The sequence below is a fragment of the Podarcis bocagei genome (assembly GCF_964188305.1).
Source record: "Podarcis bocagei genome assembly, chromosome: 3".
Classification (NCBI taxonomy): Eukaryota; Metazoa; Chordata; class Lepidosauria; order Squamata; family Lacertidae; genus Podarcis; species Podarcis bocagei.
The window spans coordinates 70,551,166-70,577,062 of NC_138127.1; the positions used below are offsets into that span (position 1 = coordinate 70,551,166).

A 25,897-nucleotide genomic window follows, 5' to 3' on the forward strand; every position below is an offset into this window, starting at 1 on the left:
TCAAAGAAAACGCTTTGGTTTCCTTATTCTGAAGCCTGACTGGGGGAATTTGCTTCGCCTTGTTCTCAGGTATTTGTGCATAGAGTTGAAGGTTGAGAATGTGTGAGGAAAAATAGAAGACCCCCATGTATATTATCATATAAGATGATCCTGATGTGTATAACCTGCTGCTCAGCATGTATACAACTGCATGAAACTGCCCAGTACCTGTATACCTGATAAGGAGGATGGAGTAATTCCCCAATGAGGAAAAGTTGGCGGCATTTGAGACTTTAGAGAAAAGGTGAGCAAGAGGTGACCTGATAGACATGGCATGGAGAAAACGGAGAACGAGGAAAGTTTTTCTCCCTCTCATAACACTAGAACTTGAGGACATCCAATGAAGCTGAATACTGGAAGATTCAGGATGGGTGAAAGAAGCTACTTATTCACTCAGTGCATAGTTAAACTATGGAACTCACTGCCACAGGATGTAGAAATTGCCACCTACCTGGATTGACTTAAAAGAGGATCAGACAAATTCATGGAGGAGGAGAGGGCTACTAGTGGCTTTTAGCTATGATGGCTATACTCTGCCTCCATAGTCAGAGGCAGTATGGCATTCATGTCCAGCTCACAGGCTTCCCACAGGGATCTGGTTGGCCACCGTGAGAACAGGATGCTGCAGCGGCGTAGCGTGAGTTGTCAGCACCCGGGGCAAGGCAAGTAATTTGGGCCCCCCCTAACCCCTAACCTGCCGATCTGAGGCGAGTTGCCGCTGGCGCTGCCGCCCAAACGACACAGCTTGCCCGGAGGAGGAGGGGGGCAGAGAGGTGAGGAAAATGCAACATGGCCCAGCAGCTGCGGCGGAGGCGGGGCTGTGAGGAGGGGCTGCCTGGCGCGTCCTCTGCGGCCCTGACGCGCGGGGACCACGACGAGCGCTGAGAGCCGCTGCCTGCCGGACGCCTTCAGCCCGGACGCGCGCACAGCTCGTCGGTTCCGCGAGACATGGGGCTCTGCTACAGCCTGCGCCCGAGGCTCTTCGGCGACTCCAGAGGCAGTGAGCGCGCCCCCCTTGCACCCCCCACGCTACGCCACTGGGATGCTGGACTAGATGGCCCAATGGCCGAATCCAGCACACTCTTCTTACGTTCTTAGTGAAATATTATATACAGGTGTGAACATCACGCACGATCACAAAGTGCAAGTCTGTTTCACGCTTTCCCCTAAATGGATTCCCCCTGCCACCAAGAGGAAAAGTGTCATATTTAATGTGGCCGGTGCAAAAAACAACAACATAAAAAATCATGTTATTTTCAATCTGCAATAACCATGCCTCCGATTAACCTCGCTGACTAAAAAATATGCTGCCAATGTGCAAAGCTTTAATGCAGCAAATATTCAAATAACTCCTTTCCTCACACTTTCTGTGAGGAGTTAGCCACATTTGCTCGTTTCTTCAAATTTCTGCCACCAGGTAGCGCTACAGTCACAGCTCTGCCCATTTCATTCAAGGTCCCTCGGTTTAGCGCCGACTGCTTTCTAATGATATTTCCTCTCCCCCTCCCCACCCCCCACCGCGCTTTGCTTCCTTCAGCTGCGGCGAAGAGCTTGCATTTTGCCCGGGCTGAACTTCTGAAGTGTGGAAACCATTGCAGAGTTCAGGGAGAGATTCTGATTCAGAAGTCGTTGGGCAGGAAGAGGGGGGTGAAACTGGGCTTCCCAAGTGGGGAATACACTGGGAATGGCTTTCCAAAGCCAAGAGGGGGCTTGATGAACTTGGAGAGAGAATGGTGCGCGCAGCTTTTGGCCTACGCTCACCTATGGAGCAGACAATAAGGCCAGTTCCCTGGAAAGCACAAAGTATGTCCACATGCGCGCTCAGGAGTGGCATGCTTGCCTCTTTTGCCGGCAAAAGCGGGTGGGAGAAGAGAGGCTTACAAAAGCTGCCTAGAACTTTAAAAACTCGCAAGCCTTATATTCAAGAAAAACGGGGCGGGAAGGAAGCCGCCGTATACCAGATCGTTACTCTGTTTAGTTCAGCACTGTCTGCACTGGTTGGCAGAGGCTCTCTAGCATTTCAGATATGATCATTCTTATTTATTGAATTTCTATACCGCCTTTCACCCGAAGATCACAGGGCGGCTCACAGCAGATAACCACCGCACTTCGGTTTTTTTTGTCCCAGGAGATGGATAGGATCGAACCTTTTCTACGCTTTACAACTGAGCGAGATCTCTTCCTCAGGGAACACCGGGACAAGGAAGGAACTCCACCCGCGACTTCGCCTTGTCCCACGCCAATAGCTTAGGGTCTTTTTTGAAACAACCGACCCATGAACAGGCGCCATGGTCACTATATGGACTTGGTACTTCATTTCTTAATGTGTTTTTTTTTTTAAGCATTTTTATAATGAAGGTCATAACCGCACTGGCACAATTCAATCAGAAACCCTCGCGTAAATGAATGGGACATCTGCGCTCTTTCCACTCGTTGAGTGAAACAGACGCGCGCGGAAGCCTTTCCATGCGCCTCGATCCCGGATTCCCGGCTCAACCTTCAATGCGCTGAAGGATCTGCGTGTGCAGCGGAGGGAGGCGGGCGGTGGTAAAGAGGAGGGTCTTTTTTAATTCCAGGTGACAAGTACGGAGTGTCATAAGTAGGGAGGGAGTGGGGGGGAGGAGGGAGGAGCGCGGAGGAGGAGGGCGAGGGAGGGACTACGGAGCCTGAAAAAGAGTCTCTTTCCGAGCAGAGTCGCGAGAGGCAAAGCTCACCGAGCGCGCCAGCCAGTCAGAGCGTCGCTGCTGCTGCTGCTGCCTGACATTCAATCGAGAGAGAAAGGGAGCCGCGGACGCACAGAGAGCGAAAAGTGCAGGCTCCCTCGGGAAAGGAAAGGGAAGAAATAAAAGAGGAAGGAAGGCAAGAAAGACAGAAGAACGGGAAAGAAAAGATTCAGGCGAGGAGGAGCGATCTTCCCTATATCCTACGCATTTAGGATCTGCTATTCCTTTTTTTCCTATTAATTTATTCCACCACCACGATCGGCTGAGAGGTTTCGCTTTCCTCGCTAAGCAACTTGGATTTTTTGATTTTTTAATTTTTGGTTAAGTGGAAAGAAAGAGGGGGGACATTTTCTGCTCCTCTTCTTCACGCCTAGCAGAGGAGAGTCCCGAATCGAACTGGGCTGAGCGATCCCGGGCCCCGAAGGTGGTGCTAAGACGAGAGAAAGAACACCCCCCCCCAACCACTTCTGCTTGGAAGCAGCGACAGCGGCTGCAGGATCCGAGCCCACGCGTGCGTTCGAGAGAGACCCGGGGGAGAGAAAATGCATTGAAACTTCGCGCAAACTTTCCTCGCTTCCCCCTCTCTCTTTTTTTTGGTGTGTGTGTGTGTGTCTGCCTGCCTGTGCAGTGCACGCTCGCTCGCGTGTGGTGTCTTGCCACCGAGGGTTGGAGAGTGAGAGAGTGGGCGGCTGGAAATCTGTTACAATTCAGAACCTTCTGACGAATCTGGTGGGATTCCTGCGGAGAGGCTCCGAATCCGAAGCGAGGAAGCCCCGAGAGCCTTTCTGCAAGCCGAAAAGAGAGCCGAGAGGTGTGCGGAGGGGAATCTGCGTCTCGGGCGCCTAGGGAGCCGGGCTTATGGACGGGTGAAACCAGAGACTGAAGTCTCCCCCCTCCCCCCCACAACCCACCCCTGCGCTTTCCTTGATCGGAGCGGCCCCAGGAAAAGGAAGAAGAGGAGTTCAAGAGAGCGAGCCAGCGCGGCTCCGACCAGCTACTCCGGCTCCTCTTTGCCTCGCGCCAGGAATCATGAACTTTCTGCTCGCTTGGATGCACTGGGGGTTGGCCGCGCTGCTCTATTTCCAGAACGCCAAGGTAAAGCAGGGGGCGGGCGGGCGGATCCGGGGCGGCGGGGAAGCCTTCCTCCTGCCCCCGCGTGGCCTTGCTCGCTGCACGCTCGCTTGGCGGCCAGGGCGCGTCGCGGGGGTTCAGGGGATCGTCAGCCGGGCCAGAAAGAAATCCGCGCGCGCGTGTCGGAAGCTGCCTTGGCGCAAATGGAGGGCAGATCCAGGTGCCTCGGTGCTCCTCGGCGCCAAGCCGCCTTCGGCTTGCCCTGGCGCGCTGGTGCGGACATGCGGTGTCTGCGCCGCTTGCGGCTGCCAACAAAAGGCCGGGAGCGAGGCAGGGTCGAGGCGTGGAGGTTTTTCCCTGCTGGCGTTCGCGCGAACGGGGCGCGCGGGGCCTGTGGCAAGGAGGGAGGCGCGAGATCGGATCCCCCAGGAGGACAGGTCTGACCTCCTCTTCCTCGCACGTTGCCCAGACGGTTCCTGCTGGGCTGCCCTCCTGTCTGTCTGCGGAGTTGAGCAGGAGTTGGAAAACCAGGCGTGAAGACGACACAGGCTCTGCGTCGTCATCGATCGCCGAGCGGGGAGGCAGCGGAGCGCGCTGACTTCTTGCATCAGCACACACACACACTCTCTCTCCTTCCTGACATTGCAAAATGGGGCGGGGGGGTGGCTGTTTCGGCCTGTTTGCTTTAGGTAGAGGCAGGTTTGCTGACCGGAGTTCAAAATTCCTGGCTTGGAAAAGCAAATAGAGATCAAAGACCACAAAATGGATCCTTGTATTTCTTCCAGATTGATTTTCAAAATAAACGGCTGTGCTGAGCTACCATAAGTAGGAAGTTTGTTCTCCTGCCCTCATAACTCCTTTCCTCTATCAGTTTATTGGTACTTCTGATTGTAAAAGTCCACCCCATTACTCCTAATATATACCACAAAGGGCTTTTATCCTGCTCTTTTATCGGACTTTTGTTTGAACTCTCCTTGTTTAAAAAAAGAGAGAGTCTCGAGTTGGGTATCAGAGTTTAGACAGATTTTCCAGCTGAGGTGGCTCATGTGTGCTGTTGCGTAGAGATTCATGTCATAATTAGTACGTTAAGTTTTATTCTGCTGTTTGTCTTGAGAAATTCTAGGGGAGGTCAGTGTGGGCACAGACCACCCCTGCAACAACATGTGAGAATCAGTGTGTCATAGGAAAATGAATCTGCATTTGTTTAATTTAGCAGCAAATGTAAGACCTCAGTTAGGAGCCATTTCAGATGTCCTGTTGCCAGGGGGGTCACATGCTTTTCCTGCTAACCTGTTAGCCTGCCACTTGTCTTCAAGTGACATCAGCAGATTAGGCTGTGCCTGATGGGGAAACGTGGCTCCGATTTCTTTGGGGAGCCTTGCAGCAAGGCAGCGTGATACCATTTCCGTGCTCGCTTTGGAAAGCGCTCTTAAAATGGCATTGTTTAAATATGAGGTCCTGCAGGTGAAGTGAAAGAGGGAGGGTTACTCCGAGGTGAATGAAAAGTTGAGTGTAGATAGACTGAGATAGTTAGGGGGAACCAGAGATGCCTTTTCTTCCAGGGAGGTGTGGTGACGGATGCTCAGCTGTGAAGACTGCGCAGTCTCTTGGGTAGATTGTATGGAACTATAGTCAAGGAGAGTAATAGGAGTGTTAGCCGAAGCTCACGTTCTTGGCAAGCTGTGTCTCTGCTGGGAAAGGGAAATTGATAAATTTATATTTATCAACTTCCTGCAGTTCTGACTACACACATCTGCCTGCCGCTGGATGTGTTGAGGGAGAAGTGGTGTTTGGGAGGAGAATCGGAGTTCTGTGCAATTGCTTTTAAGTGAGCACAAAAGGGGAGGTGCCGGGCTGTGATAAGGTTCCTTTGGTCAAGGGAAAGATACATTTACTAATCACAGATGGAGGCTGTGAAGTGAGTCTAGGAAACCTGCAAGTCAGTGACCTGGCAGAGGTACCACAGGTGTTGGTTTCCATCCACAGGAGGTACATATAGACATATATTGGTGCAGTCAGTGGCCATACCTCACCTCCTTGCCTACCCCAACGATTAGCCAGTTCTGAAACTGCTGGTCAGGATATGGTGGGAAGAGGGTTAGATGACTTGCTCCAAACTTGTCAAGTTACGACTTTGGGTACTTCATGTTCCTGTTGATTTTCTTGCCCTAGTTCAGAGACCATTTGGATCTAGGCTCCGTCCAAGACCTTGGACAGTTCTATTCTGTCCTGGTTTTTACTTAACTGGCATCTTGCAGTTCCCTTTCCACCATCACCTTAGTGCGGTTTGATGTTAAGTTAGGTGTAGTGAACATGCCTTGGAGCTCCTTCCCAGGATGTGTTTCCAGTGGGATCAGGCAAAGATCAAACGCGGAGGGGGGAGGAGGAGGAGGAGAAGGAGAGGGGGGAGGGGACAAGAGCGTGTGACTAGACTGCTAATGATCTTGCAGCCACTAGCCGCTTGCTGTTGATCAGGCCACACTGGGGACAGGGCTTTCCTCCCAACTCCTTGTGTTAAGCTTGAAAGGAACAGAGTGGGTCACCTCCCACCAGGATCAACAAGTATTCTCAGCAAAAGGCAGATTCCCCCCACCCCCCCTTCCAGTGCTCCTCTGATAATATTCCTGTCATTTCTGAACAGTCCAAGCCTCTCTTTCTCCTCTTAATGTGCCATTTCAGAGATCCCTCTCTTGCTGCTTGCCTGGATTACTGGCCTCTCTCCCCTTGTGTGCATAATGGGGGTTGGGGTGGAAGGGGAGAGATTTTGCAGACCAAAGCTCCTCCTTAAGTAGAAACCTCTGAGAAGACTTTTTTAGCGCCTGAGATGGAAAGGGTTTTAACTCCTGTCCCAGGGGGCCTTCCAAAGTAGCTGGATTGTTTGTTCCAGTCCTAAACAGTTACAAAGCTCTTTTAATGAGGCTGCAGAGATTAGGGGGAGGGGGAGGAGGGAAAGGGGTAGTTGTGGTGTGAAGGAGTAAAGTGTGTGTGTGTGTGTGTGTGTGTGTGTGTGTGTGTAATTTATTGGATTAACCTTTTCCTTGGCTCAGACTGGAACCGGGCACCTTGTTGTAAAAGCAGGAGGTAGTGGTTTCAAGAAGAGAGTCTTTCTTGGTGACCTGCATTTTCCCTAGCGCCCAGTTTGCTCTATCTTTGCTCTAAGGCAGAATCTGTCTTATGGGAAACTCTGAAGTGAGATGGAAAGATAGCCATCGTATAGAAACAATGAGTAAAAGCCCAAGCCAGCAAAGGAGATGGGTGGAAGCAGCCTGACCTTCAGAAGGGCACTAGGCCCTTTTGTCCCTCGGAAGGATCCCGCCCCCCTTTAGTGTCTTCCCTGCGATGGAGAAAAGTTTGGTGTAAATGGGGACAAATTGCCCTCCGCCTAAGCACTGCTGCTTTGGTTGGCTGAGGATTGCCCAGTCGCAACAGCAGAGAACATAATTCAGCACTGTAGGCAAGCAAAGCACCTTCATGTTTCTGATATAGACTCAAGGTGACACTGCTGTATAAATAGCTCCAAGAGGCTGTCTCGATCCCAAGGCAAATGGCATGAGCAATGCTGTGAAAATATTGTACGTGATGGCTAACAACTGTGTTGTTACAGGAGCAATGGAGATAGATGGCAATCCCTTTCAGGAGAATACCTCGATGTAATACAGCTGATCTCTGTTAATCAGCAGTATTCAGTCTCGTCTTAACACATACTTAAAAAAAACAACAACCCAGAGTAAATCTCCATTTAGTGTCTGGAATGATTTCTAGTGGCCTTTCAGCCAGCTCCGAAACTAGAGGTTTTAGCAGAGCAAAGTGTTGTAAGCAATAGCGTAGCCCAGGCATAGGGAGCCAGTATCTCTCCACATGTTGCTGGATTATGGCTCCCATCATCTTTGTCTATTGGCTTGCTGGTTGGGGCTGATGGGATTTGGAGTCTAACAAGACATTGCAGGCCACAGGTTCCACATCAATGGCTTAGTTGGCAGTCCCTTTCCTAAATGTATTTTTGTTTTGTTTTGAACATTGAAGATAGAGAGCGAGAGCAAGAGAGAGAGAGCGCTATTTCAAGTGAAATTAGCAGGACTTTGAAAAAACAACACAAAGTACCTCAAAGGCAACTTTAGCTAAAAAGTAATGAGCAGCTTGTAGCTGATTCAGAATCTCCCAAAGAAGAATAAGAGGAAATAAAGGATGGCAAGCTGAGACATTTTGCTCTTTCACTAGGGCCCTGAATGTGTTTGGCCTGCATTGTGTTCTTGCCTACTCATGTGGGAACAGGTGCATGCGATCACGTTTGCTGCAGGTGTGGTATTCCATCATAAACTGGAGGAGTCCCAGGACAGCTTGCCACTTGATGCTTGCTCATAAGGGCTACGTGCGATACGCGGTGCCGGCGAGGTGGGTGGACACCTGCCTGACAGCTGTGGCAGCTTGCCATCTCACTTGCAGGCTGTGCATCTGAGGCCTCAGACGCAACTTTTCCTTGAGTATATTCCAGCTGCCTGTTGGCCTTGGTTGGTTACTGGGGTTCAGGTGTGGCTTCTTCCTCCCAAATCATGGTTATACCTGTTGTCATCACCTTCACACTGGGATAGAAACCGCTCCCTGTTTTTGAATAGAAATCTTCCTCTGTTCTTAACATTGTAGCCTGTTGACTACCAAGCTCTCTTTGCTAAGAAAGCCAGCCAGTTGTGAGTTTTCTTTCTGTTTAAGAACAGGTGGTTCTGTCCACTTGGCCAACACACAGTTTAGGCTGCTTAGATTTCATGGATGTAAATGTGAGTTCAGCAGCCGAGATGTTCAAGAGCACAGGCCGGGCATCTTCTGCTGCTTTCCTCTCGCTTCTCCTGCAGCCACCTTTGTGGGTTCTTATCCATTATCTGCAGATCAGGACTGTTGACACTAATGGAATGGCCTGATGGCCTTCTCTCCTCACTGAAACTGGATTATCGACCTTGGCTGAGTAACTCAAGAGATCTGAAACTAAGCATCACTCAAATTCCTTGAAGTTTTGGGACAGAAACCGAGAGACTTGGAGGCATATTAGTAGCAAATGCAAACCAAAGGGGAAATTTTATGTGAATACTTCCCCCCTTCCTCAATTTTAAACCCCCATTACTCTCTCTAAAATAAATGTGCAAACTGCTTGCATATAGATATGGCCACCTGCTGTCTACCTGTGCCATCCTTCTTCACTCTTCTGGCTAAATTTCCATTCATGCAGCTATAGAAATTAATTTGTTGACTAAACGTGCAACCTGCAAATTGTGTGTTGCTTGTATATATACACTGCACGTTCACCCCAAAACACATAGACACCAGCGAAGAGAATGGCTTAGCTGGAAAACCAGGACTGTTAATAGTGACTTCCTAAGGGTTTTAGTATTTGAGCACTTGAGAAAGGAGCTGGTTTTGAAGAAAGCCATTTAAACAGTTCTCTGATAACAAGAACTATAGAGCGTATCTTGGGCAGGTTAGATGTGAGATAGGTGCTTGTTTGCGATGGAGTGATTGAGAAAAAAAGATGGAAGTATTTTCAGGGATGGTGAGGACTAACACTTATCCGATTTTAATGGGACATCTAATTTCAAAGACTTTTGGGGAAACAACCCAACATTTTGTGATACTGCATTTAAGACTATTTATTTATTATATTTATATTCCTCTTTTGTTCCAGGCAGCTCTAGGTAGCATGAATGTTCTGCCTCCATTTCATATTCACAACAGACTTGTGAAGTAGGTTAGGCTGAGAGAAAGTGACTGGCCCCGGGTCACCCAGTGAGCTTTATGGTGATTATAGCTCTAGTCTCCCAGGTCCTGGTCCAAGGCTAAGCACCACACCACACGCTGGCCCTGAGACTAGCTGGGAGGAGCCACCACTCTTGTGCAGATGTAGCACAGGTAGAGTCTCCAACCTGAGGGACACTTGTTCTCCGAATCTGCCTTGCATCACGCCGTGCCCATCCTGTTACGAAACTAGGAAGGGGAAATTTTTTTGATTGTGGACCCTTTAACGGCTCTGCCAGCTCCCTTTGGCGCTCTGCTCCTGGAGTGCTTTGTAGCAGGCAGGCCCCTTTTCGAAATACCTTCTACTGACTTTCCATGGAACAGGGACGTGTACAAATCTCGTGGCATATTTGTCATGTCAGCGCTAGAAGGTCACCAATGTTGTTTTCTCCTCAGCCACCCCGCTCCCCAGTTCAGCTTTGCTCTCTTGTGTTTCGACCTTAATAATCTGAAATGCCTTTGAGAGCAGCTAGTTGCACTTCTGTTGCCTGTTAAAGTGACAGGGAGAAGAGCTTTCTGTGAGATCTCTCTTCCTGAGCTCCCCTCCTTTCACGGACGGGGCCTGTGGAACTTGGCTCTCTCGGGCCTTCTTTCCCCTCTGCCCTTCCCTTGCCCTGATGGGTGGCATTTGAAGCCCACTTTCCCTCCTGTCTGAGGGAAAGAGAAGGGTCTCTGTGGGTGGAAACGGGAGAAATACACCCCACAAATGAAAAGAAAGAAATAATTCCACGCAGCCCTGCCGTACCCCAGAAGTGTTTCAGCTGATAATTCAGACACGTTCCTTTGAGGATGTCTCATTTCCCAGTGAAGAGAAGAATTGCAGACTTGCAACTGTTTGCCACCAACATTTTTGTAGTAATGCCACAAATTATGGCAGGCCTCATCTGCACTTTATCATAACTGTAGCATCGTGGCCCCCCGCCAAGAGTCCTGGGAAATGTAGTTTGTCAAGGGCGCTGAGGGTTGTTAGAAGACCCCTGTTCCCCTAACAGAGTTACAGTTCCCAAAGTGGTTTAACAACTTCCTAAAGATCACTGGGAACTGTAGCTCTGTGAGAGGAATAGGGCTTTCCTCACAATGCTCAGCACCCATAAAAAACTACACTTCCCAGGATTCTTTGCAGGGGGAGCCATGGCCGTTTAAAATGGTGTCTTGATTTTGCCTTGCTGTAGAGTCCTGGGAAGTAACTTGGTTCTCTTGTTTAAAAGCATTTATTTCTGGAGACAGGTAAACAGTATTTTTGTGTTTTGATGAATTTTCTCTTTGTTTTCACAGTTCTCGCAGGCTGCTCCTGCCCAGGGAGATGGGGAAAAGCAACAGAGTGAGGGTAAGTGGCTTGTCTTCCTTCTGCTCCCCTAATTGGCATGGTGGGTGCAGATACATTATGGGAGAAGGATGGCAGGTTGTGGAGGTGGATTGGATCCATTTGCTGGGCTGCTGAGGGGCGGGGGCTCATTAATTCTGCCACCTTCTGGAAAATGGGTATAAACTGTGGGGGATCAAGCACACATATTAAAAGGAAGGAATGGGAAATACAATTTGAACAGTTAACGACCACATTTAACCTTGCCTTAGCTTCACTATATCCCAGCTTGTCCCCCCCCCCCATTAAAATTGCTCCAACTAAGAAAAATATTGTTTTGTTTTGGAGCACAGACAGTGTGAAACCCTGAGTTTTACCAAACCCTATAAAACATATTTTCTGAAGCTTATTTTTCAGTTTCCAGGATGCTTGCCTTTTAATTTGAATTAATTAAAAATAAAATTAATTCCCCTCCCCCCATTCTCAGCAACCCTTTGAAGAAGTACGGAGGAATTTGCCATGGTTTCTGTGGAAGGTTTGGCAGTTATTTGTTATCACTGGGCACCTATGCATCTTTCCCATTGGCAAGCCTTTGACCCAGGTTGTATTGTTCAGACACAGAAGCAAGACACCAAACTAGTAACCAGTGTTAGAGTCTTCCAAAGATCATGCCACTAGCAAACCTGAGTTAGGGAATTAAGAGGAGATAATTTTCCAGTCAATTCCCTCTCTATCCTTAGCAGCAGTGAAACTTATCAGAACGTTGGCCATCTTTTCAAATGCTGCCATCCTTGGCATACTTACCTTGGGACAAACGTCACTGAACATAGTGGGGTTTACTTTGGAGGAAACATGCACACGATGGCACTGTCAGTGTATTGGGAGGAGGGAAAACGCATGTGGTGGTGTGTGGGCGTGTTTTAATTTTTAGATCAGTTGTTCTGCACAAGGCAGGGCATTGGGGCTGAACTTTTCCAGTCAATACATTGCTGGGGATCAGAGTCCAGTATAGCTGGGAATATGGGCAAAGGGTGACTAGAAGCTCCTTAGTGCGTCTGACGTTATAGATGTTGGAACAGGCAATTCAGCCACTTCTGGGGCCAGGATGTTGTGACTATACCGATTTGGAGGGTAGTGGTGGTGGGTCTGAAGGCATTTGCTTTCTGAACCAGGGGGACCCAACATGCTGCCCTCCAGATGTTTTTGGACTAGAGCTCTCGTCAGCTGTGGTCAGCTTGGCCAATGTTGAGGGGTGATGGGAGTTGCAGTCCAACATCTGATGGACACCATGTTGACTGTCCTGGTCATTAGACTTTCAGCAAGTGCTGGGCAATTAGGTGTTGTTCTGGAAGTGAGTGCAGCCTTTTCACAACAAGCCTCTTGAGAGAGAGAGGGAGCAGCCAGCTCCCTGCTCCTTGCAAAAGTCTTATATCTTGCATGAATGTGCATCATAAAAGAGAAGGTTGAGAGATGCTGGAGGCAGGAATAGCACTGGGTGAAGAGGTGGAGCCAAGAGGAGGATTTAGTGAGTAAAGAGAGCAGAGCTTATTTTGATAGGTGACTGAATCACCTCAGCAAGACTTACTTCCTAGTTGTGAGGACCTCAGTTTAACAATACATGATGCAAACTTTGGACCTTTAGGCTGTGCAGTCTCCACCCACAGTGAGATCACCAAGTTGCTGTTTTCCAGCTTTGCAATGTACCACTTTTGCAACGGCAATGTCACCTGCCTGCTTTGGGACACTCAGGGAGTGGCACTGGGCTGCTGTTCTTAGTGCAGGGCACCAGGGGGCAGCCTCTCATCTTGCCACAGTAGGTTACAATTGCAACAATTTCTTTTGGCTGGGTAAACTAGAGGAGCATTGCCAGAGGCTTATAGGAGAGCAAGTTTGTAACAACGGACCCATTTTATATTGTCGCTGGATTTCTTTTCCTGGTGGGACAGTTGAACATTTGTTACTCTCTGGGTTTGTTTTAACTAAATGGGAGGAGAATTGTTGAGTTCTAGAGGAAGGAGTAGGACCGGAATTCTGAGTTTCTCTTCCCAATTATTGCGTACTCATGCTTAACCTCTATTCCTTAATATTCACAGAGCATGTACTGGTTTGGGGATGAAAGATCACTTTGTTCCCCTGGGGTTTTATATGGGCTTAGGCATACACTGGTCTTCATTGATTAAAATGATTTATTCTGGGGATAGCCACTTGTATTTTACTGTTCCTGGCCAACGACTACTTAGCTGTCGGTCTACATGATTTAGGAGCACAGTAAATTGTAGCGCAATCCTATGCATGCATACTCGGAAGTAAGCGCGCCAGGTTTAATTTCTGCTATCCACAAGGGGATCGGCCACCTGTGGAGCCTGTATATATACAACTCTGTGTGGGTAGGCCAAAGCCGTGGGGTTGATCTCTTGATTTTCTGTGGAGGATCAAATGGACATATTTACCGTATTTTTTGCTCTATAAGACTCACTTTTCCCCTCCTAAAAAGTAAGGGGAAATGTGTGTGCGTTTTATGGAGCGAAAGCAGGCTGTGCAGCTATCCCAGAAGCCAGAACAGCAGGAGGGATTGCTGCTTTCGCTGCGCAGCGATCCCTCTTGGTGTTCTGGCTTTTGGGATTCAGAATATTTTTTTTCTTGTTTTCCTCCTCCAAAGACTAGGTGCGTCTTGTGGTCTGGTGCGTCTCATAGAGCGAAAAATACGGTAGGCCTATGCTGCATAGGATTATATGTGTGCAGGCCCTGGGTTGTCCCTGTGTGGGTGACAGAGACAGGGGCAGCTCCACACACAGGGCCAGATCAGACCTCATAAGAACATAAGAAGAGCCTGCTGGATCAGGCCCATGGCCCATCTTGTCTGGCTTCCTACTCCCAACCAGATGCTCGTGGGAAATCAGCAACCAGGACCCACTTTACCACCTGTGATTCCCACCAACTGGTATTCGGAGACGTATTACCTCTGACAGTGGAGGTAGAATTTGGAATTTACATACCTTTGAAATATGTGGACCAGCGCAGAGAGAATCCAAAAAACCACGTTTGCTTTCAGGGGGAATGCTTCCTCCCTGTAGTATGCATATAAGGGAAAGCTCTGGCTGCTGTGATTGCTCATTAGATTGTATAGCCCTTTATATTGAGCTGCAGGTATATCAATGGCAGCAGAGGCTCAAGCTGTGGTTCATCGTTGATGCTATTCTATCACAAAGCAATTGTTTGGGTTCCTTCATCCTTTAGCTTTAGGCCTGATATCAGTTCTACAGAATGCTATGTACTGAAACTGTCCAGCCAAGTTGGCATTGCTGTCAAAAGCAGGCTCCTGGTTTTGTAGGTTTATCCTAATTACATTTCAAATGCTGTTTAAAGACACTGGAACATGCCTCTCGTGTGCAGATGCTTAAGAAGCAGCCAGTTAAAGTGGCAGCTTCTATAGGAAATCTCTTGTGACAGTGTGTTTTATCACTATGCATTGTCATGATTGTCACAGACGAATATAAGTGGTGGGCAGATGTGGAACAGTCACTGAGCTAGATTCAGGCAACTGCATTTAAAGCTCACCTGCAGATTCACTCTGCTACATTAATAATGAAATTTATCATAATGCACTATCTATAAAGCACCACAACTGTATGTGTAGCCACAGATGTGGGACTCTACAACACATGCTCTCTCCTTCCAGTTGTGCATCACTTTCTCCACAAAGCTGCCTGATTCTGCCATCTGGGATTGATATCTTAGAATTTAGTAGCACTAATTCTCAAAATTATTTATATTCACACAGTTTCCCTTTCTTATTCCTCATCTTAATGTGTAACTCATTGTAGGCAACGGAAACTGTCAGGCCACTTTCTTTGGAAGCTCCTAGCTGGTTTACATTTCTGCTTCTTGTGCTGTAGATGTGGCTGTGTATTGGGATTCCAAGATTCTTAGAGGCTAGGCAACCCCTCTCTTCACCCCCTTCCATTTAAAGGTGAAAATGTCAGAATAAAAAAAGGAGAGCATGATGCCTATAGATTATATTTGGGCACCTGGCGTATTTCTTTGAGTGATATGCAGATTACATGTTCAGTCGCACATTTTGTTCTGTGTAATTAAGTGCAGCCCTCCAGATTTTGATGAATTTTGATGTGACTGGGGGTGAAGAGGTCGCTCATGTAAGAACAGTGGATAAATCAACACACTTAATTGCTACCACTTTGCATACTCTGTAAAAAACCCCACACCTGCTGGCTTTTGTGTTTTTGCAGCATGGATGGAAGGGATCTTGAGATGCTCTGTCCCTGTGCCCATAGCTGCTTGGCACTGGTGTGTGTGTGTATGTACATACATATACATATACATATACATATACATATACATATACATATACATATACATATATATTACAGTGGACTCTTGGGTTACATTACCTTCGGGTAATGTAACTTTGGGGTTGCGAACGTGGCAAACCCGGAAGTATATACTTCCAGGTTTTGCCATGCGTGCATGTGCAGAAGCACTCTATTACACCATGCATGTGCGCAGAAGCGGCGCCTCTAGATACGGACTTTTTGCGGTACGTACAGACCCCCAGAACGAATTAAGTCCGTATCCAGAGGGTCCACTGTATGCAGACGCATACTGAGCAGAAAAAATATTTTTACCCTAACAAGTTCCTTGCTGCCTCATGCTAGGAAAGGTGTGAATAATCAGCAATGTGGTTACGTGTCTGGCTGCATGCCTGCAAGTTTCCCAGGCGCTGAATTGTTTAATTCTCCAGTTTATAGATAGCTGTATTTTAAGGTTAAGGTCACTCTGAAGGGGAAGGAGAAGGAGGTGGCCCCATACCAGGCAAGAAAGGATATGAGAGGCTGATTCCAGACTTTGGACTGGGCAGAGGAGGGGGGAGGCGAAAGCAATGAAGGGGCTTGCATTTCCTCCATGAGCACTGCCAGTCAGTACTCTTCATTTTTGCTTCCTGAGCAACTGCCTCTTTAATAGGCACTTAGGCAGGGCTGCCCATAGAAATCCCAGGCGGAGCCTCCTCCTTAGTTATACCTGCTGCCAGCAGCACTGTGGCACTGTCAGCTCCACATGACCGAGAATTAACTTTTGACAATTAATTGAGAAGCCCTGAGCTCAAAGCCTGGCAGCTTCTGTACATTCCTTTCTTCCCTCCCTCCCTCCCTGCACCTCCACTGCTTCGATGGAACAACCTTTATGCAGGTTTGTCACAGGTTCAGGGCTCTTCAGAAACGCTTACCGGAGTCCCTTTTTTTTCCATGATGCAAGCAGTTTGTGCTTGTTATCACACCGGGTTATCAACCTCACTACTGCAGGGACTCTGCATACGGCCGTATGATCTGAAGGCAAGAAAGCTGGGGTCAGATGCTATCTGCTGTGTCTGTGAACTGAGCCCTGCTAACAGCTTTTTTAAAAAAGCAGTTGCACGCTGGAGGAAGAAGGAAGGATCCCATGCTGCTGGGAGTGTATTTGGAAGTATGCAGCACAATCTTGGAACGAGGACTTTGCACGCTTGCATGTGTTCCTTTTGTGTTGTTCTGCAGCCTTTCCTCCCCAAGTCCGAGCTCTGCTGTGCACTTGGGAACATTGGGAAATTGGTGTGTGTGGAAATTGGTTAAGTTTTTCTCTCTTGGCATATGCACAAGGTCTTTGGGGAAGGGCTGCAGCTCAGTAGTGGAACATCTGCTTTGCATGCAGAAGGTCACCAGTTCTGTCTGCAGGGTGTCTGGGTAGGGCTGGGAAAACCCTTTAACCGAAGCCCTGGACTGCTGGTCAGTGTAAACAATACTTAGCCAGATTGACCAATGGGCTAATAGTATAAAAATTATAATTTAAATTGCTTGCACATACCTTTGCTCACTTTTTTTGGTGATCTTTTCCAACATAAAGCAGTGTATAATTTCTTGAAATCGAGGAGGCAGCTTCCTATGTTTGTATAGCATGGGAAATCTGCAGCTGAAATGGGTGCACCTCAGCCCATTGCACCTTTTCTACTAGCTGCATATTTGTGGCCCTGTTCATGTCTTCAATACTGTTGGAATACAACACTTCCTTTTATATTCATAAAAAATGGTGACACAAGTCTAATAACCGGTCTTGATAATGAAATACATTATTAAAGCTTATGGTGATGACGGGTTGGACTCAGGCTAAGGCTTTCCCCCAATACTGGAAGTCAGGTAGGATCCTTCCTGCAAACACACAAAGTACAGTGGTACCTCGGGTTAAGTACTTAATTCTTTCCGGAGGTCCGTTCTTAACCTGAAACTGTTCTTAACCTGAAGCACCACTTTAGCTAATGGGGCCTCCTGCTGCTGTCGCACCTCCAGAGCACAATTTCTGTTCTCATCCTGAAGCAAAGTTCTTAACCCGAGGTACTATTTCTGGGTTAGCAGAGTCTGTAACCTGAAGCGTATGTAACCTGAAGTGTACCACTGTATAGAGCATGAAACACAAGCAATAGGAAGGGGGGGAGGAAAAGTGCATTAATTTTGCTAATGCCATACCAATATACACCCTGTCTCATTGTATAGTATGGAAGCAGCCTTGTTGGAGGGTGCTGGTAGCTTCTTTGCTCTTTGCCAGGTGGGGTGGGGTGGAGGAACATCCTGGGACACAAGCACTCCAGTGCTGAAATGAGGAAGGAGTGAGAGCACAGCTCCGAAAAAAGTAACCTGAACATTTTCTGAAAGGCTTGCAAAATGGCAGGTCATTCCTTCCTTTACTTTACCTTAAGGGTTTACCTGAGTGATGGACAGGTATCCAGTAGGTGACTCTAGAACTTGCATAGCTGCTGTTCCAGATTCCATGCCAATCGCAATAAGCCTAATATTGTAGTTGAAGGAAAAAGCACATTTTCCTTGTGATGAAACATTATGTGATGAGTGCCAGGAAAATATCCCCACCGCAGAAGTGCTTCCTTAGGAGATGATGTCTGGTTCTCCCCAACAGCTGCCTTTTATTCTGTGAAAAATGCCAATTTTTAAGAGAGGCCCTGAAATACACAATGTCTAGGACTTGTAGTGGATTTTTTGTTTTTCATATGGTGAGCTATTGGGCTGAGTTAACTGGGTTTGGTAAACTGGTTTCTGAGCAGAGTGTGTCAAACTCCTCATTCCACTTCCACTAGCTTCAGGGGAATGCTGCTCTAATAAGGTCTGCCATGGTCCTCTGTGAGATCTGCTCTGATTTCTGAGGCTCGCGATTCGCTTTAGTTTCTGCCTTGCCTTGCAAATGCGTTCAGAATATCTAGCTCATTAAAATTCAAATGGGCAAATGCTGAACCTGCCAGTGATTTGGCCCTATCTTGCTTTTCTACAACCCCTGTTCTACTCTGTATCTCCTTGGGTTTAAGTGCTTTTTAACTGAACTAATGCATTTATTGACAGCATGTTTCAGTGAGCCCATGAGATAATGGGAAAGGTATCTAGGCAGAAAGAGCACCGAGTGCAGAGCCATTAATCCACACACCCACAGCCCTGTTTCCTACGTTGCCTTGAAACAGCTTACGAACGATCACAGTGCAAAACAGAGATGTTCTTAATTCCTAATTTCTCTCCCTCCCCCACCTCTTGTTTTTTTGTAGTTATCTCATTTCTGGTGGTCTTTGAGCGCAGTGCCTGCAGGACAATTGAGACCATGGTGGATATTTTCCAAGAATACCCTGACGAGGTGGAATACATTTTCAAGCCATCCTGTGTGCCCCTGATGAGGTGTGCAGGGTGCTGTAATGACGAGGCGCTGGAGTGCGTACCCACATCAACGTACAATGTCACCATGGAGGTGAGGCTCTAGCTAAGGAACTGGAGGTGGGGGACAGAGCAAAGGGGGAGGTGACATTGCTTGTTTCCTTCAGTGTAACTCACACAGGACCACGGGTGGTTTATCTAAACCAGGAATGGTCAGCTGGTAGCTCTTGAACCACATCTATCAGCCTCCTCCGTCTACTGATGCTGTCGGCTGTCAAAGGACTGGAGCGGAAGGATTCTTTATTATTCTTACTTTTGCTCTGCTTTTTGCCTGCCGGGTGGCAGTCCTTCCTCGAGCGATTTTACTTGCTAGGGAGTGCTAGTGAAGTCAAAAGGAGCACAAGAGACTCCTTGCATCAGAAAATAGGGGAACTGACCTAGTGATTTCTATAGCATTACAGAGACCTCTCCTCTCCTCTTGAGGGAAGGGTACCAAGCAGCTAAATGAGAAATGTGGCTCTTTTTGGGGGGGCAGGTATTACTGGGTTACTGCTTTTATTTTTATTTTATATACTGTGATATTTTTATGTGAACTGCCCTGAGACCTCCGGGTATAGGGTATTATAAGTAATAGCAATAATAATAATAATAATAATAATAATAATAATAATAATAATAGTAGTAGTAGTAGTAGTAGTAGTAGTAGTAGTAGCTTTTCGTGCGCTGCTTTTAGATCAGGTAGCCCCTCAAATTTGAGAAATAGCTAGCTGGTCTATCTAGAAGCAGAGTGTGAATTGTTGCCCTTCACTCAGCTGCTGGGCTGCCCAGCTGGAGTGTCTGTGATTTTTTGAGCAGCTTGAATGGGGAGAATCCATCTACTCCCTGACTGAATGTTGCCCGCTCCAATCTAGCTTACACACTACCCCTTGTACTAGATGAGCTTGAGGTTTTTTGTCCCCATTAAGTCTCATAGAAAAGCTGGGGATGGGGAGCCTCTGCACCTTGAGATGCTCTTGGCCTGTAACTCCCACCATCTCTGACCATCGACCATGCTGGCTGGGACTGGAGGGAGCTGGAGTCCAGCAACATCTGGAGGGAACCCGTTAGCTAGCTACAAATCTGAGGATCTATGTGTAGACAGGGATCTCCTCAGGTCCATTGGCCCCTCTTCACTCTGGCTTCTGCTTAATTCTTGTTTTGGCTTCTGTATCTTCCAACCCCATCTCCCAGTGCAGCAGACTGTGGCATACAAAAGGAGCTGTGAACTTTCTTCATCAAAAGTTGGCCAGGTCAGGGTCCACTGGCCAAGCTAGAGTTCTGACTTGTTAGTTGCAAAGGCACTGCAGGGGTAGGAAGAACAACAATGCAGAGACAAATGGAAGAGCTTCCTCTCTCTTTTACTTTGAATTAAGTCATCCTGAAGGGAAATGGTTGGAAAGAATAGCTAAGGCCAAAGCATACTGTGAGGATGCACGCTTTCCACACAGAGCACAGCCAATACGCCTCTGCCAGAACTTGCTTCCTGTCTATTCCTCTCAGCTTTGCAAAAATGTCTTGAATCCTCATCCGCATCCGTGCCTAAGAAAACGACTGCTGATGCCCCCCAGTTACCATTTACAGATGTCAACCTGCCATTCTAGACCTGGCCTCACCAAAACAGAGGGTGTAAATGCCGTGGTGGTTTTTTGGTATCCAGACCCAAGACCACAAGTGGCAATGTGGATTCCAAGGAAACCAGTTCTACTAATGACCTTAGTGAAGTATGGAGTTAAGCTTGCATACCTGCCAGTTATCATTTTGGTGGTGCCACCCTTGCGTGCTGTTGCACAAGGCAGAGGAACAGGCCCCCAAGCTGAAGGGTTTATCACCTAAACCTGCTGTTCACCAAACAGACTACACTAGCAAGCCTGTCTTTGAGACAGAGTTTAGTGTCTGCAGGACTAGGGAGCCTCATTATTTATAGCATTAGTACCCTGCTCTCCACCCATCTTGCATGCAAGCAGTTCAGACATGACAGTCCCTGCCTGCAGGTGTGAAATCTGAAAGATCTAACACAAAAGGAAAAGGGAGGGAAGAGGAGGAAAAGCAAACTCAGATGCCAGTTCTTAAAAGTTGAATAGTTATTTTAGTGACCAGTTCAGGGCCAGGAGGGGTCAGGGCCAGGAGCAGAGCTGATGGATTGAGCCCTGCTTCCCGTTTCTTCTGCTAAGGCAGCCTCCTGGAATGGCTGCTTCCAGTGGACAAGCGAGAGAAGAGGCCCGATGGCTGATGGAATGAGCCCTGCATGTGTGGTTTGCTCCTGCACGCATCTCTCTTTCCTTAGTATTGCAAATGCACACGCACTCAGTAGCAACCTGCACTTCAAGTTTCATCATCCTGTGTGCTCTACATACATTTGAAATCATTGTGGCTGCCAAAAGTCTCCTGAGTCTGTAGCTGCCTTGCTCAAGTCGTGTCTCATTGTGTCTTCCTGAATCCAGGCACCAATATGCCTCCAGAAATGGTCCTTTGCCCCACCTGTGGAGAAGCATGTCATTTTTGTGGGCAAGTAGGTTGCTTGGTAGCTAAAATTCAAGTAAGAGGAAGACAGTCAAAAAATATGTATAGACTTGCCCTTTTAACAAACTTCTGATTGAGGGTTCTTGTGCTGGTCATCCGGAGCAGGAATTACACAGTTTTATATTTCTTACTGCTTTAGAAAGCAAGTCTATGTATGCCTACTCATGAGTAAGTCCTACTGAGTTCAGTGGGGCTTGCTCTCAGGTTAGGTGGGTATAGGATTGCAGCCTCTCTTAATTTTGTTTTGCCATAGTGCTGTTTGCCTCTTTGTTTTGAGAGGTTGTGATTGGTGAATGAGACTCAGCCTCTACCTTCTTTCTTTCCCCTCCTTTCATTTCAGATCCTGAGAATTAAACACTTTCAAGGCCAGCACTTAAGCCGGATGAGCTTCCAGCAGCACAGAGAATGTGAATGCAGGTGAGAGTGGATACCTTCTTGGAATTGAACCGACTGCTTTACAGTTGCATCTTAAAAAAAGAAAAGACTAAAAAGGTTCACAGCCTTAGTATGGAAGGGCCTCTGTTTGATGATTGCTTGAAGGAGAATATTTCAATAGAGGTATTATGTTCTTAATATAATAGTTGTAGGTTGCTCGCCACCAATTAGGTATGTTCACAGGATGGTGAAGCTATGAATGCATAGTGCTCGCGAAGTTGGGGCAGGGACACCTAGTTAAACTCCCACCTCCAACTTCTCTTGCCACATGGACTTCCCTTTAGATCTTCACTCTACTGGTTGTAAACACCTGGAATGGGTTTATAGGTACGTTCAATCAAACATGGTTAGAAACAACCAGGAACCCTACTAAGCTGTGTCTCCCACTTGTGGGGAGGTTTCTAAGTGTGTTCAATGGAGCACACTTGCAAAACCCTCTTCAGAAGCTTCCATTAAGCTCTCTGTGACCTCTGATGCACGGGCCTAAGGAGGCAGGCCAGGCCCCTCTGAATGGTCATTTCTAGCAAACCCCAGCCATGTGATGGCATTTGACAATTATGTTGACCTTCCTCACCATTTTCCACAGTCTTCCTAGGGCTTCATTTTACGTATTTTGCATTCATTTTTACATATTTTTGAAATATTTTATATACAACAGTATATAAAAGTATGTAAGATATGTTTTGAAACCAGCCCTACCCCCTTCTGCCTCTGCTCCTGCCCACTGTTGGAATGCAGCCCCCGGAAGAAGGCCAGCCAGCTTAGGATCAGGCCCTTGGGCAGAAAGTGGCCCCCCCCACTCCCAATCTAAAGGGAAGCCCGTGTGCCTAGGGAAGCTGGGGGGGGGGAGGAGCTTGTATGCTCACCCCTGCCTCCATCTCTTGCTTTTGAGCATCACATGTTCAGGCAAAATACCTGCACACAGCATGAGACTCCATTAGATGCCAATAGCTAGCTGTGAAACATCTTAGCATCATGGCCAGGAATTATTTTGCATCTGGCTGCGATAATTTATTTAAAATGTTTGTTAATGGCCCTTGATTGAGAGATTCCAGGATGGCTTACAGAAGTGTGAATAAAAACAAATTCACACACAACATTCACACACAAGCAAAATGCTGAAGGATTACACCCTTGTAATCATTTTTTTGGGGAGAGGGGGTTTAACATGGCGAAAGCGGGTGTGTGATACCTGTGTATATATTCTTGGTTCCCTCCTGATATCTCTTCTCTTGTCTTTCCACACAGAGAGAGACCAAAGAAAGAAGTGAAACCTAGACAAGAAAAGTAAGTAACTTGGCTTAAGTTCTTTTTCTCTTTTGGTGTTGGTAATTTCCCTCCCTCCCTCCCTCCTTTCCTTCCAATCATGGGAAACAATAACTGATTTAACAAACAAACAAACAAAATTGCCATCATAAGGGCTGCACCCTGAATCCATTCTTTGTAGGCAGATAACACATACACACACCTAGCTTTGATGACTATTGCTTCTTTCCTGCCTGATAACATACTGAAGCGGCTTACTCATAGAAATTTGTAAAGAATAGCAAGGACAAAATTGGTAAAGAACAACAATGAAGCAACAGAATCTTCCCCTCCCTCCTTCCCTTTGGGAATGGATTCTAGGTTAAAGTTTCCTTCCATGAGCAGTTGTTGTTGTGGACACTGGAAATCATTGCCTCTCTCTTGCTGCTTGGGTGAAAACTTGCTGACTTATTCATAGCTGCTTGCATAGATTCCTAACACCAAGGCTATGCATGTGAGCTTTGCTGTCCCTCTCAGAGAAGGGGAGTTCTGCCCGCTATAGGGGGAAAAGCTGAAAGTAGAAGCCTGTTCAGAGTACGGGCAGTGAGGTGACATAAATGTGAATGAACTTCGCATATTGATCACAATGGGTAGAATAAAATAAAGTGAACCTTCTTGACATGTGAACCTTCTTGACATTGGATGGGCTGCCTTGTGGGAAAGGGACTAGCTGATGTTATAATGTGAATGGCGATCTGCTTTCAGCTTTGTGTGGACTAATGCGGCAGTGTTGATCGGGGGAAAAAATCCCTCTCTATCCATCTCCCAGACCATACCGAACAAGGGCAAATGTAATGTTTTCTCTTCCCGCTCCTGGATTAAAAATAATAATTACACATGCATTATGAGGGCATGAGTAGGACAGTGGACAGTCTCTGATTTGGTATGGCAGCTAGGCAGAAACAGAGAGAGAAAGGAGAAAGGAAGAAAGAGACTCTTAATGGCCAGCTATGTTGCCATTACCATGTTCTAACCTTCTCCTTGGGATTCGTTTCATGGAACCATCAAGAGGGGAGAGCCCAGCAAAGCACTTTCAGCTTGGCTTGTTCTTTCTGGAATATCTTGTTCAATGGAGTGGCTGAAAGAGATCAGGGTGTGCTGCTGCGATGGAGAGAAAATGCTCGTGTAGCCAAAGTCCTCTCACCTTCTGCTGAAACTTCCACTCCTCACCTTTGGCTGAACTTCAGGTGGCTTGCTTCACTTTGCAAATTTCGCAGAACATGGGGCACTCTGCTTTGAGTTAAGCTGAAATTCCTCTTGCGCTCGATGCTGTTGGTTTTGCTTTCCTCCTGGGGAATGTGTCCTTCACGAAGTCAAGCATTGTGGAAAGGGTTTCCTCAAGCAGGCACCACTCCCTCTGTCTTGTTTGTAGCTCTAGCTGCGATTTGGGGGTGCTTACTACCTGTAGTAAGGAAAAGAGAAACTGGTGCCAACCAACAGGCTTGAACAAGTCCCGGGAAAGATGCAGCCAGTTACCCTCACAGCCCGCCTCTTCTTCCCATCCCATTGATGTGGACTTGCCTGTGGGAGGGAAGGAGGTAGATCTTGGGAGCGAGACGTAGGAACCCTCTCAAAATGCTCTTGCTTCTTTCTGTGTGCACCTCTCCCTTGATCTGCTGCTAACACAGGGAATCAGGGTTCCCCAGACATCCACCTGGGTCATGGGGTTGGAGCCGAGCATTCCTGCCGATCTCAATTAATTCACATTATCAACATACATTTGGAAGGGCTGTAACTCAGCAGTGAAGCATAAGCTTTCTACCCAAAGGGTTTGAAGTTCAGTCTTGGGCATCTCCAGGTAGGGTTGGGAAACATGACTGCCTGAAACCCTGGAGAGCCATTGCTAGTCAGCATAATAAATACTGAGTGGTCTTGCTTGCTATAAGGCAGCTTCCCATACTGGAATAAGACTTGAGTTCCTATATTAGCAGGTTATCAGTCTTATCTTAGCTACAGGAAGGTGGCTCCAAATTCTCTGGCAGGACTGTGCCATAACCCAAAGAGTGCTAGCTAGGTTGAGGCTTTACTTCACCATCTCTTCATTTAGAAATAGGCTGTTTGGCAGGTCTTTATTCCCAGCAGGGCTTGAGAGGCAAGAGAAGTTCAGCAGCCGGTTCTTTGGGTTAGGACTCCTCTTCTTGCATCGTTGTTCACCTGCCAGCATCAGTTATGGCTTCAGTCTTTGTGGATGACCCCAGCAGCAAAGCGATAGCAGAACTGGCTGCTTTGCTGTCAGTTGCAACATGACAGTCATAGCTGTGGAGCAGCATGCTGGGTTCAAATGGACCCAGAGTTCATGGTCTCCAGAGTAAGGCCAAAGGGACTGAGGTTGAGATTTTAGTCAGCAGTTCCATTTGCTGCCTGCCTACTTTTGAGCACCACTTAGGGCTGAGTTCAACTAAGTAGTTGTGCTAGCGGGAGCCAACACAAGAAGTCCAGCTAGTGCAATGGGGCTTCCTTCCTTCTGTGCCCCCCAAATCAACCCACAGAGTAGGGGCAAAGATGGGTGGTCTCCTTAGTGCTACTTTGAATTCCACCCTTATAATTTTACTGGAGTTCTTCAAACTGGATTTCTGAGGTCAGAAGTTCTGTGTGTCAGAATAATCCAGACATATGCTGGGCAAGGCGCAAATGCTTTATCAAGGATGCCTGCCTGCACTGTCTCTTACCAGCTGATGGTGAACAGTGCATTTCATTTGGGCACAGGCGGCTTCCAGGCCTCTTTCAGCAAGCCCCACCTCCATGTGGGGAGAAGTAGCTCCTCCCATCTCTTGGGCCAGTGGCAGGGTTGCATGCTGAGACATTGTTGGGTCCTGCCATGGTTCAGCTCCGTAGCCCTGACAGAGGTTGTGCTGGTGGTGTGAAGGGGGCTAGAGTAAGAGGTGGCAAAAAAGAAACCTTGAGCCAAAGGCTTTCCAGCCTTCTCTTCTTCCTGGGCTTCCTCTTCACCCAAGCCCACAGGGCAGTTCCTTCCCCATTTCCTGTCCTCC

At 47.5% G+C, this 25,897-nt stretch overlaps 1 protein-coding gene across 5 annotated transcripts in view; it reads left to right on the forward strand.

The window, feature by feature from the left end:
• Positions 1–2,723: 2,723 nt before the first annotated feature.
• Positions 2,724–25,897, forward strand: part of VEGFA (vascular endothelial growth factor A) — a 30,060-nt gene continuing 6,886 nt past the window's right edge. For 3 of the 5 annotated variants that reach the window (XM_081187253.1, XM_081187254.1, XM_081187256.1), the window contains exons 1-5: positions 2,726–3,857; positions 10,890–10,941; positions 18,506–18,702; positions 21,508–21,584; positions 22,851–22,889. In XM_081187253.1, the coding sequence (XP_081043379.1) occupies positions 3,792–3,857; positions 10,890–10,941; positions 18,506–18,702; positions 21,508–21,584; positions 22,851–22,889 (431 nt within the window). In that variant the 5' untranslated portion in view covers positions 2,726–3,791. Of the gene's footprint in view, positions 3,858–10,889; positions 10,942–18,505; positions 18,703–21,507; positions 21,585–22,850; positions 22,890–25,897 lie in introns of all 5 variants that reach the window. The other 2 variants (XM_081187257.1, XM_081187255.1) reach the window with 2 other exon arrangements.